The sequence below is a fragment of the Chironomus tepperi genome, unplaced genomic scaffold, assembly GCF_022539635.2.
Source record: "Chironomus tepperi strain 1889 unplaced genomic scaffold, CSIRO-AGI_Ctep_v1 contig_445, whole genome shotgun sequence".
NCBI lineage: Eukaryota > Metazoa > Arthropoda > Insecta > Diptera > Chironomidae > Chironomus > Chironomus tepperi.
In genome coordinates, this window is record NW_027226567.1 from 7405140 (window position 1) to 7425432 (window position 20293).

The window sequence follows — 20293 nt, forward strand, 5'->3', positions numbered from 1 at the left end:
CAGCGAGAGTAATTTTTTAAATATTTGTTATGTGTGTACATTCATTTGCTATCATTCACTCATCGGCCGGCTAACAATTCACACGGAAAAGTTGAAAGCACTTAAAGCGATGTACGCGTTTATTGAAATTTTCTGTTGATAACAAAATTTTTTGCACAAAAAAAAAGGAAGGAAAGAAGAAGAAATAAAAAAATTAATAATAAAAAAAAAGTTATTAAGTGTGAAAGTGCTAAAAGAAATTTTTTATTACTGATAATAAAATGAAATACAAATTAATTAGCAATAATAAATCATGCAATAATAATAATTATTATAAGAATAAATGTGTGATAATTTTAATAATTTTAATATTGTGCATTATAACAAAGCCACTAATATGTAGTGCCGAGGAGAGTTCGGAGCTCGAAACACCACCAATTAATAATTTTGTGGAAAAGTGCGAGCAAAAATGTAAAGATCAGGTCAGCATTTAATGATCACAAATCATTTCTAGTCTTTTAAAATACAAATTAAATTGAGGATTATTAATTCAATTTATGATGAACCAAAACATGAGTTAATTAAATAACAACTAACGAGTTAATAGAGCGGACATATTGAAGCTATGTGACATACAACGCAAAAAAATCATAATTCAATAGACAAAAAAATGAACAGAAAGAGATAATTTGATTAAAACTTATTATACAATAACTATATGGTGGACATATGTTAAGATAGAAACGAAATATGGATATTTAGAAAAGAATATATAAATTAATGAACAAGAGAGGGAAGAATGAACTGCTTATGATGATGATCAACATGTGATACCCGAATATTTATTATAAATATTCCATAAACTTTAATCTTCTTAGAAAAATGACAAATCTTCATCCACATAAACTCTCACCAGAACCGATTATAAATAATATAAATGAAAAATCGTCAGATATTTTCGATTAAAAACAAAACAAAAAAAATCTCACAATAATCTCTTCCAACTCGATCATACTGTTTGCATTGCACTTGAAGGGGGCGGAAAATTTGGAATAAAATCACATTGACAGTGACTTTTTAAGTGAAATGACCTGGAACATGGATTTTATTTGTTGTTGTTTTATTATTTGGGGGAAAAACCTTACTTGCTAGAGCACCTGCTATTCCCAAATATAACACTACTCATCCATGCGTGGCATATGATCAACTTTAATGTAAATACGCATTATTAATGTAAAGTAATGTGCTGTGTTGGACGAGAATTGCGCAAAAAATATTCATACATTAATTTAAATTAATGACAATGGACAATGAACAATGATAGCTTAGAACTGTAGTGAATTTTTATGCAAAATAGTTGATATGTAGGGCAGAATAATATTATGCTGGTCTGGAGAGCTGATAACATCAAAATTACTTTCTTTCTAGGAGTTTTTACAAGAAATTCATTGTGATTAGGATGGAATGGGGTTAATGAGGAAGTGCTAGTTTAAGAGGGTTGGTATCTAAGGTTATCCAAAGGCCAGAATCTAAGACGATCCATAGACTGTTATCTAAGGCTTTCCATAGGCCAGTTTCTAAGGCTATCCATAGACTGGTATCTGAATCTATACACCGACTGGTAACTATGACTATCCATAGGCTGGTATCTGAGGCTATCCATAGGCTGGTATCAGAGGCTATCCATAGACTGTAGTCCAAGTTTGTTTAGAGACCAAGAACTTTCCAAACTCCTTTTATTGAGAATTAGCAAAAATTGCCAAAAAACAAAAGTCAAATGATTTCTAACTTCCTCACTTAAAAACTAATCATCCAAGAACTAAACAGTCTCTAAGCGACATTCCACAACAACAACACTGATTCATATTTCTGAGCTTATAGCTCATAGCAATCCCCTTTAAGAAAGTCAATCCAGATGATAACCTTGATGTATTTTTTTTTTAAAAAAATATATAAATTTCCAGAGAGCATAACAAGAATAGAGTATATTTATTTATTCGACGATAGCGAAGAATTAAAGGCTGTTATCAAATAGCCTGTTTTCTATGTCTGGCGTCTGATTGAAAAGAAGAAAAAAATTAATTAAATTAGCTCATTCTCCTTTGTTAATATGAAGCGATTATTATTGACCTGAACTCATCACGTGTAGATGAGAGTATGACGACTTCTTTAAAGGATTGGATTTATGCATCTTTTGATTCTTTAATCAGAGATAAAAAGAGTAATTAATGTCTGTTGTTTACAATTTCTATGACCAAGAAGCCCACAAACAGTTCTGATAATATTCAAATTTTAATTGTCCGTTACGACATGTCGACTGATTTATGTGAAAATTTATTTATGAAGAGTGAAAATTCGTGTATTTTTAAGCTATAGAGATTACTTACAACATAACTTCTAACTAATGATTCTATTCTGTCATTTAACATAGCTAATAAAAATTGAAATAAATGTGTTATTCTGCTTAATTTGTTTCAAGATGTCTCATCGACTGATAATTATTTGTATATTAAAGTCCTAAAGTGTCAATAAGTCATCAACGAATATTCAAAACATAATATTGTCTTTGACAAGTTTTTAGCGCATTTTTGAAACTTGTTTTCAAAAAGGTAGCTTAATAAGACACTTTGTTCGGCTGTTCGGGCGAAGAAAAACTTTTTAACTAGACATCGTAGAGAGCTCGGAATGGTTTAAAAAGATCAGTTCCATTGTTTTATTGGCCGCAAAGTATTTTAAAAATCTTAAAACAATCTCTAAATACGATAATTAATGAATTTTATATTTCAGTACAAAATGTAAACAAACTTTTGCAAGAAAGCTTTGAAATTTTCAAATCCGTTAAAAAATTTGAATTTCAGAAAAACGTTATTTCAAAATATTAATATTAGAAAATTAATTGCTTGAATTCTTTCTTTAACGAATCTTATTGATCTTATTTTTGCAAATCGGACAGAAAAGACTTAGACCTTACTGGATCTTGTTTTTGGGTTTGGAAGTGTCCTGGATCTTACTGGATCTTGTTTTTTAGGTCTGGATGTGACCTGGATCTTACTGGATCATGAATTTTAGGTCTGTACGTAACCAGGATCTTGTTTTTTAGGTCTAAAAGTGACTTATTAACCAATTACTGATCGCTGGGACAAAAATGCGCTTAAGTCCCTCGATCAATAACACGAGGACTTTTGTAATTTTTTTTTTTATTCAAGTGTAATTTAATTCAGGCCTGTATGATGCAGAGCGTTAGAAATAATAAGAAATTTAATGCAAATCATCGAAATAATTTCTGCTTCCTTCCCATTGCGATTTGCTCTTTTTATTTGAAACAAACGTGATATATGTGCGCACTTGATTACTTCATTTTGTGCTCATTTTCATGACTGACTATTATTATGTTGTTATTTATTTGAGATTATCAATTGCATTTTACTGAAAAAAATTGAAGCACTAGGTTCTATTAATTATAAAACTGTGCGAAATTTGCTGAGAAAAGGCCAAACTTACAGCAACAAAAATGACCATATCATCTGTATTTTGAGAGATGTAAAGGAAAAAAAAAGTGTACATATTCAAATATTTCTGTGAGAATTAACTAAATTGAGTCGAAAGCCACTCGAGCAAATTTCATGTATATTGAGTCATGTACATAGCAAATTCCATTCAATTGAAATGCATTCAAAACTATCAAGTGTATTAAAAATTGAGCACAAAGGCTTTATGTGGCTGTTTCTAATGTATGTACACACATATCATCAATTATATGAGCATCATGATGATCATTATTATAGTTACTCGACATTGAGGTCTTCCCACTATTACAATTTTATCTATTATGTCAAAAAAAAGCTAAATTTTCGCTAGAATGCCGGATTCTCATGTGTTAGAATCGTGAACAAAAAAAAAATATTTAAATATCTTTTGTATTTGTGAACAGTTTGACGGGAAATTTTTTTTATATTTTGTTATTTTTTCGTCTGCTAAAAAAACATTCAGCAATTGTAAATGAGGAGGTACGAAGAAAATTTTTTATTTTGGATGTATTTTAATGAACGTCATAAATTAAAGGTCAACATTTTTCGCATAATTGTCTGATAAAATGGAAATGTTTGCAAATAACAATAGACTTTTTCACTTAGATTGATGACGCTTTTTAATTAAGAGTTATTTAACGAGTGACATCCAATTAATTCCATTAAGCGAAAGCATTTATTAGAGTGCTACTGAATTTACATAAGAAAAGTTAGCTAAGGAAAGACATTACTTAATTTTTGGAAGACCTTCATCGAGGAATGTAAGCCGGTGTGAAAAATGAATGATTTGATGGTTTTTTGCAGCTTACAAAACTTTAAAATCAATTATAATGAGCTAATCATGATTATTTCTAATAAAATTCTGAATTTTGCTCAATTATGCAATTGAAAAACTTAATTTTGCGTAGTTTCCAGTGATCTCAATGCGGAATTCAGAGTTGAACATCAATATTATCAGATATATTTGCAAATCACTCTGGATTCAAGTATATTCAAGCTAGATTCTAAATAATAATTTATATTGATTTATGTAGAATGTAATCAGTTATTGAAGGAATCATATCAATGCACTTGTCATGAAAGATTAAGCGCATTGCTAGACAGAGAGTCGACTAGTCTGTTCCATTTAAGATTGTTTTCAAATTTAAGTATGCCCTTCATCTCAACACACTTTATCATCTAATTCTAAATTTAAAATCTCAGAACTAATCACCCAAAAACTACTTTTCCATAGAGTCAGATAACCCATAAACAAATTCTTGTTTACTATTTAAGTTCACTCTAATCACTAATAATAATTAAGTTTATAAATGTTTATAAACAAGAATTAAGCAACAAATTTGAGATAGTCAAAACAATTAATAGATTAGAGTCACAACATGATAAGCTTCACACCAATTTACTACCGGGTATCACGAGTTAAACTACTTTTGAACTTTGCAGATCTTCAACAAGCTGTATCGGCCGCATATCATTGTCAATGTAATAAAATAGCATAGCAATTACATTTCTCGCACATAATTCAAGCCATAAAGAACGAATAATAAATTTAATTACAAATTATTCAGTTTAGTCTGAGATTTCGTCAATATTCTTTCATTTCCCTCATTCAATTCGAGCATCAATTCCGTTTAACTGAAAGATGAAGATGATCATGATAAACATTAATTGTAAAGTTGTAATTACTCGATGAATTGCTCAATGAAGTGTGTGAAAATATTTTTCGTTGTTCTCACACAGTGTCTATTCTTTGATCTTCCTTTAAACTTTTTTTGCAATGGATATATCTTACTTTAATGACACAAGAAAAATTTTCACATTTTTTAAATTTCATGTGATTTAATGAAAAACGGATATAAACGCAATCGCACATGAGAATTATTGCGTGCTTGTTGGCAGTTCTAGTTTCTCTTTATTGGTGTTTAATTTTTATTCCGCCAACCTGTTGAATATGACCTGAACCTCTTTATTACTACGTTCCGTGGACATTGTCATTCATTTTTTACCGGAAAAACTTCCGGTCGTCGAACTTACCGATACGTTCTATGTTCTGGCCTTATGCTCTGCCATGCAAAAAATTATATTTTTCAATACGAAAACAAATCATTATGAAGAGCATAATTTTCGGTTGCATAACTTATACACGTAAAACAGTTGTTTTTTTATTGTCAAGTGACTGTTGAACGCATTTTGTCATAAAAATATCACCAATTTAATCTCTCTGTTCATATTCCGCGACCCTTCAACTAAAATAAAAAGTTTTAAATTGAGTATGGTTGAAAGAATGAGTTTGATTGCAGATTAGGCGCATTTTTGGAGCATCCTTAATAAAACAATTTATGTGCCTATGTTAAGTGAAATGGATTTAAGACATAACAGTCAAACAATCCCAAGAACATTAATTAGATGGATTTTTAAATTGATTTAATTATGCTATTAGAAAAATAGATTTAATTTCATTGTTGGGAAAGATCCCACAATAATTGGATATAGACATATTCTAAGTCAGACACTCTGGAAACATTAAATTGTTTCAGCATTAAATTCACGGTACACTGATTTGACGATTTCGTGTTTTTAGACATAATTTTGACACACAAATGTCTGAAATTGTCCACAAAATTGATAAAGAAATTTAATCTCTAAAAAAGACATAATTTTAAACTTTCGGACAGTTCCATACAGATTATTTGTCTTGCAAGACACACAATATGTCAAAATCACACGTACATCACCAAAATATGCTAAAAAAGCAGAAGAGAGAGGCTCCAAAAAAAAGAATATTATTCTGTTTCCATGTATATTGCGTTTAAATAAATCTTCCGGTCTAATGCGGTGAAATGGAAATTAATTGAGTGCTATGTATGTACAACAAAACGAAAAAATTGTCAGTGTATTTGTGGATTGCATTAAAAGCATAAATCTCAATTTTTATTCTGTTGTTATTATTTAGTGCTATGGCAAAAAAAAATAATATAAATAAGACATGAACGTGAGGATGACGAATATGATGAACCAAAAAAATAAAAAGAAGAAACGACAGTTTCGTAAAGAACAATTGTCCATGACACAATGTGAAATTTTTTTTTATTTATAATTTCTTTGTATTATGAAAAAAATATTTAATTTCGTATTTGCAAATCAGACAGATTTTTTTATGATGGAATATAATAAAAATATACGACAGTACTTTTTAACTCCCGTGAGAGAAGTTCAGAGAGCGGCGAAACAATAAGCAGCTTTTTAATCCACAATTACTGACAAAAAAAATCTTTTATTCTACTTTTAATCGTAGAATCGTACACAATTTGACGATGATGACGATGATGGTGATACACTTTGTAAAAGTGAATGTACAATGAAGCAGGTGAGTTAAAGACATAAGAATGTTTTTTTTATATTTATTTCATTTTCACTGTTTGTATAATGATTTTTGACTTTAATTATTTTATTATTAACTATTGTGGTCATTCAGAGAGAAAAATATTTTTTCACTTGTCTACCGACGAATGGGTTCTCATTCCATCATCCATAAAACATAATAGCTTAAGATTTAAAGTCATTTCTCTTAGTTCTTTTTTTATGTGTGATTGTCTAATGCATTTTTTCCGTTTAGGATTGTGTATGTCATATCTCTTGTCATATTTTTTTTTATCATTCATTCATTCCTCTCACACAGTAAGGGATCTTATTTATCAATTAAACTTAATATGTTTCTCTCTTTTTTTCGGGGCGGCAAAAAAAATAGCGGACTTTATGATGATTATGATGATGATAAGTATGAAAATGCATAAAAGAGTGAAAAAAAGGAATTAATATTAACCGTCAATTTCCGTCATAACTTTTTATTTATTTTTTTGGCGCATTTTCCAGAGAATAATGCACTTTAAGTGGCGGCAATTTGTCCACGTTGTTTGCGTATACAATTCGAACTCCTTGAAATTTTGTGTTTCTATGATTGAATCAGATAAGAAAATTTTTAATCTGTTGACATTGTCGTTCAGGTGATTTATGTGCGATTTGATACGTAGAGTTTGTTATTAAAATTAAAAATAAAATTTGAATTGAATTTGAAGCCAAAGAGATTTGCTTAATTTCAATGTAATGCAAGTATAATTAGTTTGTGTTATGGGATTTGTCTTGTGGTCTCAGATACTAAGTACATTTAGCCAACATTGATGCTTTTGGATCAAAAACTATTAAAGTTTCTCTTTTAATTTAATCAACTCCTTGACCCGAACGAAAATACGCGGCAAACCGAGAACTTCGCCTCTTGTTATCGACTCGGTGACGTAGTGTTGCTTGCTTTCGACTTAGCAAATGCGTTGTGCAGTTCAAATAAGTAAATACAAACTAAGCCAATAGGCAACACGGTCGAATTAATGAAATTTTGCAACAAATTAAGTTATTAAAGATTTCTGTCAATTTAGCTACGTGTACACGAGACTACTCATTTGAAAGCTAATTAATCATTTTTAAGTCAATGATCCTGAACAGCAAATAAGGAATCATTTTTTTCCACAGACGAAAATATATAATTCCAAAATTAAATTTTGATAAGACATAAGGTTAAGGCGTATTTACGCGGAAAAAAAATCTCAATTTTTGTTATTCCCCAAAATAAATAAAAATCATCTGTTTTCATGTTGATAATGTTTTTCACAATATTTATCCGTCAAATCGATCATTTCCTCGGAAATGCGCCTCTTATCTTTTTCGCATTAATGATAATTTCACACAATTTTTTTTATATATTTTGTTTGTAGTTTTCTCATCGTTTATCATTAAAACGAAATTGTTGCCTGCTTTATATATATATATATATATCCGAGCACTTTCGAGTGTGTATATCCATATATGAGAAAACAATGGGATGTAAAATGCAAATTAATATTTCTAACAACAGAAATAAAACTTTTTTTTTTATGTATGAGAAGTAAAATGCATCAATTTTGACTGTCATAAATAAAGTAGAACGAAAAAAAAAAAATTCTTCAATATTAATAAAACTTCATGATGCAAAATGATTTCAATGTTTCAAAATAATCAAGTGTGAACGATGCGCATTTTAATTAATTTTTGTTGTTATATATTTTTGAATTTATACGAATGCCGATTAAAGTGCATTTTCAACTCGCATCGTATCGGGTGTTGCTGAAAATTAATTAATATTAAATGTTAAATCCACTTTCTTTATAATTGAAAAAAATTATTTTAAAATAATAATGTACTGACATGGGTCGTACGTGTTTAATTCTAGATTAAGGATAATTGCTTATTTTTTGTTTTGATATTCTTAATTGTGGGATTTCTTGCAGTATTTTTAGCTTAAAAATAATCGTGAATTGAGATTGAACTTTTCTGTTTGAAATTTCGGCATTGTATAGATAAGGTGTTTATGTTGTTCTTAAGATAAGATGTGAATGGACTTAAATTTCAAATGTTTTTATTGATTTAATGCTCCAAGAGTACTTAACAGCTAGAAAACTCTGAGATCTATGACACAGTTTTGGTTTTGAATTTTGCAAAAGTCATTCAAATCATAGATTCCAGAATCCAAAATAGTACAAGTCGGTCAATCGATCCAAAATCCATCATCAGACCGGCATAATTCTGGAATCCGGTGCCAAATCAGAATCATGCATTCTTAATCTTGAGATCAGGTTTTTGACAGATTAACCGAATTTCGCCATTTGGGTAAGCTGTCGACAGCTACAAATATCATTTTAACATAGTTAAGGATCTCAATAATATAAACTCTACTCAATGTATTACATTAAATTTCTCATTTAAACATTCCCAGGGAAATCCATGAGTTTGCATTATTATTATTGTATTCAATTTAAAAAACAAAGAACTTTTAAAATAATATTTACATTCCTTTGAATGCAACAAGATTTCCATGAGAAATCTAATAATTTTTGCTCCATAAAGTTCAACTTTACGACAGACTTTAAGGCTACTTTGTAGGAAATTGAGTCCTCATCAATCATATTGTTCTTATTATGACTGGAAAATGACAATTTAGAATGAATAATCAGTTTATACGCTGCATTACGCGCTTAAATCTGTAATGTGTTTATTATTGCTTTGCGTTTCTAGTAAATTGATTGTTATTTATTTATTGACACATGCATATCAGCAATGAAGTTATTAATTTCTATTACTCATTTTTCACTCAATAAATAGTTAGAAGAATAGCTATAATAATTATTGAAATAGAAACTTTGGAGGTAAAAAGAGAAGATAAGCATACACATACATATATCATCATCATAAGAATGAACATAATAACAACTAACTAACTAAGGATGTAGTCAATTCAAACGAATTAAGTATAATTAACGAAAAAAGAGAGAGGGAAAGAGAATAAAGAAGAAGAATCTCATTTTTTATTACATTAAAAGGCGTTCAAATTAATCCTCGCATGACATAACGTAAAAAATAAGAAAAAATACGCAAAAATTTCATTGTCACGTGTTATGAGATAACATAAGTTTATCAAAAAAAGGACACATGTGCTGTTCTAAATAAGTTCTTTTTTCACATAACCCCTTTATATACACCAGATACTTAAATAAATAAAATATTGAAATTAATTTTTAAAAAAAAAAATTCCCAAACAATCTAAAATGTGAGAAAAATTTAGAATTCCAAAGAAAACAATTTTTATAAGTAGAAGTTCTCAAAGAAGAAGGTTCTAAAACATGTGTTCAACTCTTGTCATTAAAATAGTTTACACACTCGAATAACTTTTGGGCAATTGTCAAATTTAGTAGCAGATTTTTTTAGTAGTCGATGGGAGTTTTTTGGTCATCTTGGGGTATTGCAGTTGCTTCTTTTACGAACAGTACAAATCGGTTCATCAATCCAAAAGCCTGTCCAATACCGGCGTGGATTTAGAATGGTTCCGGATTTTGATTTGAACCGAATCCGACTACAAGACAGAACCACTCCGGTTTGGTGCCGGATTTTGGATTGATTAGCAGATTTGTGCTCTTCGGATCAGAGTATTTTGAAACAGTTTAAATCAAGTCTAAAGCATGCAAAATCTTCAAATTTAAAAGAATTTAAATTTACGTTTCTAACCTTGTATCATTTAAAATAAAATCATTCGTGTATGTCCTCATTTTAAATCTTAATGAAATTTGTTTGTTTTATAAGGGAGCGTTCGGAAATTAGGTAAAGCTTAAGAGAGACGGGGAGGTGGGGTTTAGTTTTGCAGACCTCGAAATCGACTAGAATTGTATATCAAATCAAGAAGTTCTAATTTGATTTTGTTCATTAAAAAAAGCGTCTCTTCCTTCTATCCCTTCTATCACTTTTCTACTATACCTCACACAGAACTTTGGAAATGGTAATTATTTCCATGTCTTATAATAACAGAACTGGACTAATGATAAAATGATGGACTATTTTCATAGGACATTAACATTGTGAAAAGGTGAAGGAAGTAAAATTATACGTAAATTATCATAATTTCTCTATTACACTGCCTCTCGGACATAAGTACTTTCTATCTACTTAATTGACATTGAGAGAAACTAAAATTCAATAATATAAAAAGCAGGGCAAATTTGATAAGTACAAAAAGCGGATAGCGGAGGCGTTTGATTTAATCTTAATCTTACATTTTATCTTATATTCTCTCTTGTGATTCTTTATATCAATGATGATGATATGCGCATATGACCCGCAAGATTATCGCGCGCTCGAGCCACAAAGATGTGTTTATTTTTTGCTCGAGGTCAATCACTAAAAAGAAATTTGTTTTTTGCATTTCTTTTCTTTCTTTTTTTTATTTTTAAGCAGTGCGATGTTGGATGTACTCTTTGGGAAAGTGCCTTGGATTCCTCATGTCAGAGAGTTTGCGTTAGTATCTTAAATTATATATTTATTTTCAGTAAATGCGCATTCATTCGGACTCATCAATCTTATTCATTTATTAATACAGAATAAAACAGCAATAAATGATTTTGACAATCGTCAGATCTATTGTATCAAGGGATGCAATGAGGCATCAAATTTTTATTTTCTATGGATAAAACAGGAAGTGCAATCGCCGATGGCACCAGCATTAATTCCCGACTCACTTACATCAACAAGTTTATCACTTGAGTGGTCTGTACCGTCAAAATTTTCCGAACTGGCCAAAGGCAATTTATTTAAAAAGACAAAAAATGAAACTTATTTTGTGCAATGCTATGAAGATTATGAAGATGATTGGAAATTGTGTGGGAAGCAAACGATTTATGAAAATTCTACAATTCGACTTGAAAATATTCATCCATATACAAAATATAAAGTGAGTGGTGATAATGACATCATGTGCATTTAAATGTTTTGAAAATACACTTTTTTTCATTGTTTACAGTTCAGAATAGCCTTACTTTTATCAGAGAATGAGGCAATCTATTCAGAGCCGAGTGTTGTCATCAGTACAAATGAGGAAGGAATTCCTGAGAGTGAACCGATAATCTTACAAGCAGGAGCTGTTGATCAGACCAGAATTATGGTTTCATGGAAGTCTGGGCTTAGAAATAATGGACCTATACTCAAATATGCTCTTAGAATTGATGATCTGGTGCATGGGTATAATGCAATTAAGGTGCATTGAGATTTTACAGATTTATTTCCTCTAATTCTATCAATATATCTATTTATAGCACAATTAATGCTTTCTTTTGCCGCTAAACTCTTTCTCTGCTTATTAATACTGAATTCTTATATATTTTTAAACATTTATTTATGTAAATAATGTGCATTTTATATGTGTGGTTTATTTTTACCATCCAGTCAGTCAATTACGGCTAATTTCATAATGTTATTGTTTTCATTCATTGACTAATGCATGCATGCTGCATCAATATTAACATAGACAATTTTATTGAAAATAATGACTTTCAAATAATAACAGTGACTTGTGACTTCATTCCGATGAAATTAATTATATATCATCTTAATTTATTCAGGAAGTGGATCCATCCAATGATACTAATTACTACATTTTCGAGAAGTTATCTCCAGAACGGAATTATTCAATACAAATAAGAACAAGAAATGCTCGTGGAGTGGGACCCTTTGCGGAAGCTAGAACGATGACCGCGCCATACTTAAGTAATTTCTTATTTATCTTAATGAAATTTGATGCTGTAGATGAAATTTTATCTGTTTCAAGTACAGCATTGCTAAAATTAGTTAATCTACAGACCAAAAAGTATTAAGTAACATAATTTAATCAACGAACTTTCTTTACAGAAGATGATGGAGCTTCTGAAGATCCAAAATTAATACTTGCAACTGAATACAAAATTGTATCACAAGGAAAAGACTTTTTAATGGTAAATAAACAAAAACATTTGTTCCTATAAATTCTAAAATTAAATTATTTAGGCACAACCGACAACATTCTATGCAACAAATACGTCTAAAATATCGGGAATTGCACTGGATGTCAGAAAGAAGCTAATTTTTGTTGCAGAAGAAAATGGATGCATATATCAAGCATCACTTGATATATCACTGAAAAATGAGAAGAAAGAAGTCATTTGTCAGAAAACTGGATTAAATTTCAAGCCTTCACTTTTATCTGTTGATTGGCTCAATGATCAACTATACATTATGGGTGAAATGACATCAAATTCACAACATCAGTCAATTAAGAGCTGGTCGATTTCAAGATGCGATTATGATGGAAAGAAACTCATTGTTGCTGTCGGCGGGTTGAATGAGAAGCCAGCATATATTGAAGTCGATCCTTATAATGGGTAATAGAATGCATGACATCAGCAACTTTATACTAAAAAAATCATATTATATTTATTTCCATTATCTAGTTATCTGTTCTGGGTGATAACAGGCGAATCAGCTTCATCAGATGGCTTATTTAAACTCGACTTGGGGGAGATATCCAATGGAATTAAGCATGAAACAAAACCAAATCGATTGATTGCCGGAACAAAATTGGGTGCATTTGTTGTTGAACCAACAAGATTTCGTTTATTAGTTCCATATCAAAACGATAATACAATTATGGCTGTATCATTAAATGGACATATTGAGGATATACGGAAGAACACACAAAGTCCATTATTGCATTCAGTAAAATCCCTCGTGCAATTAAATGGATTGTTTTATTGGACTAATGGAATTGAGTATCGTGCTGAAGAATATCACGAGAAGCATAATGTTTATTACCATAATTCCTATAATGACGCCACTAATTCAACAATTGTAGCAATTCGCGTGAATTCATCATATTCACAACCAATTCCGATTCCATTAAATCCACCAAAAAGCTGTCAATCACTTTTGAGTTCAAATCAAGCTCGAATCTCATGGGAAACTCCAGAAGCATTTGGTGAGCAAGGCAAAGGTGCATTTAAAAACTGGAATTACAAATTAGAAATTTCAAGTGATTCCGACACGCGAAAAGTTGAAAACATCACAGGCAATTCATTCCTAGTTGAAAATTTAGAACCAAATAAACTCTATTCATTTAAAGTTGCTGCATATACATCTGGTGGATCGGGTCAATGGTCGAAAGAGTTTAAAGCAAAAACATTGAAAAGTTCAGATGAACGTCACTTAATATGGGCATCTAATGAAGGTCTCATGCAGTCAGATGTAACAGGGGAGAATATTATTACATTGATCTCAAAAGAAGAACTTGGTGATGTCATCATTAGTGATGTAACATGGTTTGAGGATTTACTTTATATTGTAGCCAATTCTACATTAAGATTTTACAATCGTACAAGTGGCGTAATAACAAAATTCGATAAATTTGATAATGTTGTTGGACTTGCCGTTGACTGGATAGGCAGGAGACTTTATTGGTCAAATCCATCACAGCAAATAATTCAACATAGTCAATTAGATGGTGAACATGACGAGCCACTCTCATTTAGTGCAACGGTTCGCGAAATTAAAATAGATTCGTTGAGGGGAAATATTTACTACTCGACAGGCCTAACAATTGAAAGTTGTCGTTTGAATGGAAAAAATGAGCGAAAATATTTTCGTGTACAGCCATATAGTGGTAAATTAGTGATGGGATTGACACTCGATATGGATAATCAAATTGTTTATTGGATCGTACGAAGTCATTTGGGTTCGAGTTTATTTTCTGCAAAGTTTATGGATCTTATGGGTGAAGATGATGAGCCAATTGAGTATAAATTGACAGAACGCAATTTAAGTGGTCCATTGACACATTTTAGTGATCGTTTAGTGTGGAGGCAAAACGATAAAACAATTGTATTTGGTGATATTCAAGGCAAGAATCTTGCATTCTTTGAGAATGAGAAGCTTAATGGATTGACATGCATCGTTGTGATTGATAAAACTCATCATCAATTCCCAGACAATGTATTTGGTGAGGTTAGTGTGATTCCAGAACAAGTTTCGGAAGATTCAATCCAAATTATTGGTACTTATAAATTCTTTAATATTACCTGGAAGCCTGTCAAGAATGTAAATTATGGAAAAGTCTATTATGATATTAGAGTTCAGTCACAAAAGATTCCTGATGTCACATCAGAGCAACAAAGTAATGTCTTCCAATTCCCAACAAACAATCTAGAACCATACACAAAATTAGAAATCTACATCAAAGCCTTTACATCCTGGGGATCATCCATAATTGCAAAAAGATCAGTTTTCTCACCTCCCGGATATCCAAGTGCACCAATCAATCCAAGAGTCTATACACGTCATCTTCATCGACCAATGGAATCAAATGTACAAGTCAGTGCCATTTTTAGATGGTCATTGCCAAAACAACCAAATGGTAAAATTTTAGGATATAAAGTTCGATGCAGTCTTATTGAAAACAATGTGACAAAATTGGTCAACAATAAAACAGTGACTGGACTTGAGCATACCTTCGACAATCTCAAGAAAGACACACACTACATCTTTGAAGTTCAAGCATACACAGAAGTTGGAGATGGAAACAGTTCAGAAAGCATTTACATTCGTACAGATGCACATTTAGAACGACCCGTACCAAAAATATTAGTTTCAACACAAGAAGAAATTCTAGAAGTTGATCTAGATTTACAGCAATCGAAACTATTACAAAGTACACGAAATCCAATAGTTGCATTCACTCACATCGCACATGAACAGAAACTTTACTGGTTTGATGATAATAATGAATTAATTTCATATAACATAGAGACTCGAGAATCAATAAAATTGATAAGTACAAAATCAACTGTACAAGCCATGACTATTGACTGGGTTGAACGCGTGCTGTATTGGTCACAAATCGATGACAATAAAGGCGTCATTTATTCATATAACTTGAACAAAGCTGAGAATGTTATATATAAGCCATTCAATGATCAGAATAAAGCATATCAGATAATTGACCGTGAGAATGTTATTTCTGATCTAGTTGTATCGCCATTTGATCGAAAGCTATTTTGGATTGAGAAGCATGAAAAGCTTGAAGAAGAATCAGGCATTTATTACTTAGATCTTGAAAAGAATGAAGTAAAAATGTTATTTGAAGAAAATGAAGAGTGCCTTAACATGACAACTACAACAATGTCGCCAAATCCTGGATCTTTGACATTTGCAACCACACCAATCTTATCAGAAAATTCAACAGTCAGTAACCGTAAACATGAATCGATTCTTATCTTTGAAATGGGCAACGATCTAACAAGACAATTTGCAGCAACTGATGTCAATAACAAGAAGTGCATTGATTTTGGCAAAATTTACATCGCAGAACGAACAAATTTGGCTAAAGACAGCAACAAAGTTTATTGGATTAATGAGGATTTAGTTTATGCACGAGAAGATTTCAAACGCAATTCATTTTCCCAACCAATACCAGCAAAGTCAAATCGATTATTAGCATTTTATCAGCAATATTTTCCAAAAAAGCGCTGTCTCATTCCAATCAACAGAAGTAAACGGGTAAAACTATTGAGCAGCACAGACACAACATTAAAGATTGAATTACCAAAACCAGAACTACCAGAAGATTGTAAGCTTAAAAGTGTACCTATTAAATACACAATTATCTACAGTGATACAGAATTCGGGAATCTGAGTGTAGCTGATCCAAGCTGTTTAGATAATGGATGTCGGAAAATCCAGACATACAATCGCATTGAGACAATCGAAAAATTAAAGCCATTCACACATTACTCCATTATGATTGCACTTTCGAGTGTCTTTGACCAGTCAAATAAATTGCAATATGGTGAAATATCAGACTTTCTCACAGATTCAGGAACACCGTCACCACCAAGAAATATATCAGCAATTCCATTGAGTTTTAATGAAATAAGTGTAAGCTGGTTAAGACCAAAAGTGTTTAATGCACCCCGTCTGACTTATCACATACATTGGGAGACAGAACATCACAAAGAACAGACTAGAAACAATCAACAGAAGCAAGTGTCTGATTTAAGTGAGCGTAATGATAATTCAATATCGGATGAGTATTTATCCACAATAATTAAAGTTTCACCAAATCAGCAATATAAAATATGGGTACGAGCGAATTCAAAGAACGATACATTCAGTGAAAGTGAAAAGATTTATGTCCTTTCATATCCAGAGCCACAACCAATAAAGCTTATGTCCAATACATCAACAAGTATGATTGTTCAATGGATTCCACCAGATAATGTGTCACATTTTGACATTCAATATTCAAGACAAGATTCATACGACGATGTCCACAATGTCACTAACTCTTTATCACCAGAACATCCAAATTCCTTCCTTGTTGACAGTTTAGAACCAAAGACAAAATACAATTTCTCAATATCAATCAGATACATTAATAGCAATCGTACATATCGCTGGCTGCCGCCACAAAAGATTGAATTTGAAACCGATGGAGATGTGCCTTCAGCTCCCGGCAAGCCAGTCATTGAATTCTTTAAGGATAATGTTTATAAGATAGTATGGAATGCATCAAAGGAAAATGGAGCACCAATAATTGAGTATGTCCTTGAATCAAAGAAGATCTTTAATCCACAAGAATATCTCGAGAAAAGAGCAAGACGATCTGTCGATGACTCCAATGACATCAATCAAGAAGCAGTAGAACATGAAGATACAACAGACATGATACCACACGAATATGATGATATTAATCTCCAAGAAAAATGGACTGTAGCATATAACGGTGTAGATACTCATTACATAGCAACAGAATTAGAACAAATTGATCAGCATGTTTTTCGTGTAAAGGGGAGAAATAGTTATGGATGGGGACATTATAGTCAACTCAGTGATCTCGTTAATTCAACTCAAATAAATATCGGAAGATTTGCGAATGGAGTTAAGGCTGAATCGTCAAACTTTTTGATGTTGTTACTGTCGCTATTACTTGCATTTTTAGTCATTTTCATGTGTGTGACTTGCTTAATTGTTGGTAAGTTTGAAAAATTGTCTGTAAAATTTCATTTGACTAACATTTGCTTCCAATTCCTAAACAGTAGTTTATCGTAATCGCCGAGAAAAGAAGTTCCGCGAAGAAGGTATTCCTATACCCGACTTTGAACTATCAACTTTAAGAGACCTGCAACTTGGCGATAACATGATATTGAACAACCGAAATATCCTCTATAACCACTTCTACGGACCATTCCTAAACCCAGAAATCAAGCATTTACCACAAATTCATCAAAATCAAATAATTGTCACGGATCGATGTCTGGGTAAAGGAGCTTTTGGTGAAGTATGGAGTGGAGTTGTCAAAAATGACGATGGATCTGAAGAACTTGTTGCTATTAAGGTATGAATTGTTTGACCAAAGCTTAAATTATTGTTGTGTGCAATCATATTCATTTCATATAAACTTTTTAGACCCTCCATAAAGGTGCAAATGACGTAGAAAAACGTGAATTCTTACAAGAAGCACAGCTCATGAGTAATTTCAAACATGATCATATCTTACGCTTAATTGGTGTTTGCTTGAATCAAAATGAGTGTTTGCTTTACATTGTCATGGAACTCATGGAAAGTGGCGATTTATTAAGCTTCTTACGTAATAATCGTCCAGCATTGAACAAGCCATCACCATTAAAGCTTCTAGATTTAATGTCCATGTGTGTTGATGTCGCGTCTGGTTGTCGCTATTTAGAAGAGATGCATTTTGTGCATAGAGATTTGGCAGCTAGAAATTGTTTAGTCAAAACAGCACCAGATTCAAATGGACTTAACTTGGTTGTAAAAATTGGTAAGGAAATTGAGTTTTGGAGTTAGCTTTTGTGTGCTTAACTTAGATGTGACTTTTCAGGTGATTTTGGACTAACCCGAGATATTTATAAAAACGATTATTACCGTAAAGAAGGTGAAGGATTACTGCCAGTTAGATGGATGTCTCCAGAATCACTTGTGGATGGTGTGTTTACGTCACAGAGTGATATTTGGAGTTTTGGGTAAGTGCAGGCTTCTATATTATGGCTGTAGCTTCATTTTATTCCTTAAATCCATTTAAATTCATTGTGCTTAATTCCATTTTCAGTGTTTTAATGTGGGAAGTTATGACTCTTGGTCAGCAGCCGTATCCAGCCCGAACGAACATTGAGGTACTACAGTATGTTCGTAGTGGTGGCAGATTATCGCGTCCAAACCAGAATTGCCCAGAAGAATTGTATGGCTTGTGAATCATTCAAATAATTTTTCATTTAAACTTAATTGCGTCTCAATTACTTTATTCCAGATATCAATTAATGACTAAATGTTGGAATCGAATTGATCAACGTCCAACATTCCGTTACTGTCTGGAAGTTTTGTCACAATTACAAAATAATTGCATGTTTTTATATCCAGATTTAGAATTATCATTTCCAAATGATATCAGCTATAAATATGTATCTAGTGACGATTCATCAATATTAAATGAGAAATTGAGTTCAAAGGATGAGACATCAGGGGAATTAATGAGTGGTCAACAGCCTAAATATTTGGAACTTATGTATGATGAAAATGATGAGAGAAATATTGAGAATATGTGTGAAGCTCCATTAAATTATAGTGATAATAACCAAAACAATAATAATAATAATAATAATAACAATAATATAGACAATCATCAAGGAACTATAAAAGACGAAGGCTATGAAATTCCAATAAGTTTTGATAATTTAGATATTAATGCAAATAATGAACTAAATAGTAATCTTTCTAAGTCACGTACACTCTCAAATTCATCAACAGTTAGTCATAAGAGCGAACCGAATCAAATTAATCATGGATTTTATCCAATTGCATTAGAATCATGTAAAAGATCATCATTAATATTAGAAAGAGATCATCATAGCATTTATCCTCCAATTAAAATAATTTCAAGTGGTCCATTACCGCAGATTAAGCACCATCAAAGTGGATGGGTGTAGAATTTACATATTTTTTTTTGACTGAATTAGTTTTTTTTTTGAATGGATAAAAAAAGAAAAATAATTAATTTTTAAGAAGTACAAAGAAAGTCTCTATTTTCCTCTCTAAATCTTCGTCTTCCATTCTCTATAGTCTACCTATATTTTTAATCAAACGAATTTGCAATAACTCTTGAGTTCTATCAAAGGTTGTGTAAATAGTAGCTATTAAGTATTAATTTTTTTGTAGTTTTTTTAAGAAATCAAACTCGCACACATTTGTGTAGTCTGTAAGTGCAGCTATCTTCCAAAAAAATAAATTATGGAATTCATCAACTTTTTAATGAATTTTGTGACATTTTCCAAAGAAATTTGTAGATTTTTCATTTAATTTGTGTTATTTAGATTTTCAGGATGTCTTTTCCAGAATTA

General features: G+C 31.4%; 1 protein-coding gene across 6 annotated transcripts; it reads left to right on the top strand.

Moving 5' to 3' along the window:
* The first annotated feature begins 70 nt into the window (after window positions 1-70).
* sev (receptor protein-tyrosine kinase sevenless) lies at window positions 71-20232 on the top strand. Of its 6 annotated transcripts, none has more exons than XM_070650683.1 (14): window positions 71-461; window positions 6802-6873; window positions 11316-11378; window positions 11461-11811; window positions 11881-12114; window positions 12479-12623; window positions 12765-12847; window positions 12900-13273; window positions 13343-17913; window positions 17978-18276; window positions 18348-18720; window positions 18781-18922; window positions 19009-19137; window positions 19207-20232. In XM_070650683.1, the coding sequence occupies exons 1-14, from the start codon at window positions 261-263 to the stop codon at window positions 19880-19882; spliced, it is 7713 nt and encodes a 2570-aa protein (XP_070506784.1). In that variant the 5' UTR covers window positions 71-260; the 3' UTR covers window positions 19883-20232. The 6 variants fall into 6 exon arrangements, 5 of the variants coding, with proteins under 5 accessions (XP_070506784.1, XP_070506788.1, XP_070506786.1 ...); XM_070650687.1 differs by having other exon boundaries at window positions 17981-18276; XM_070650685.1 differs by having other exon boundaries at window positions 12768-12847.
* The last annotated feature ends 61 nt before the right edge of the window (window positions 20233-20293 follow it).

Excerpts from the sequence above, each read along its gene's own strand:
- sev (XM_070650683.1), top strand. The coding sequence starts at position 261 with ATGAAATACAAATTAATTAGCAATAATAAATCATGCAATAATAATAAT. Across the intron at positions 11,812-11,880 it reads ATCCATATACAAAATATAAA|TTCAGAATAGCCTTACTTTT; the intron begins GTGAGTGGTGAT and ends CATTGTTTACAG. Across the intron at positions 18,277-18,347 it reads AAGAACTTGTTGCTATTAAG|ACCCTCCATAAAGGTGCAAA; the intron begins GTATGAATTGTT and ends TAAACTTTTTAG.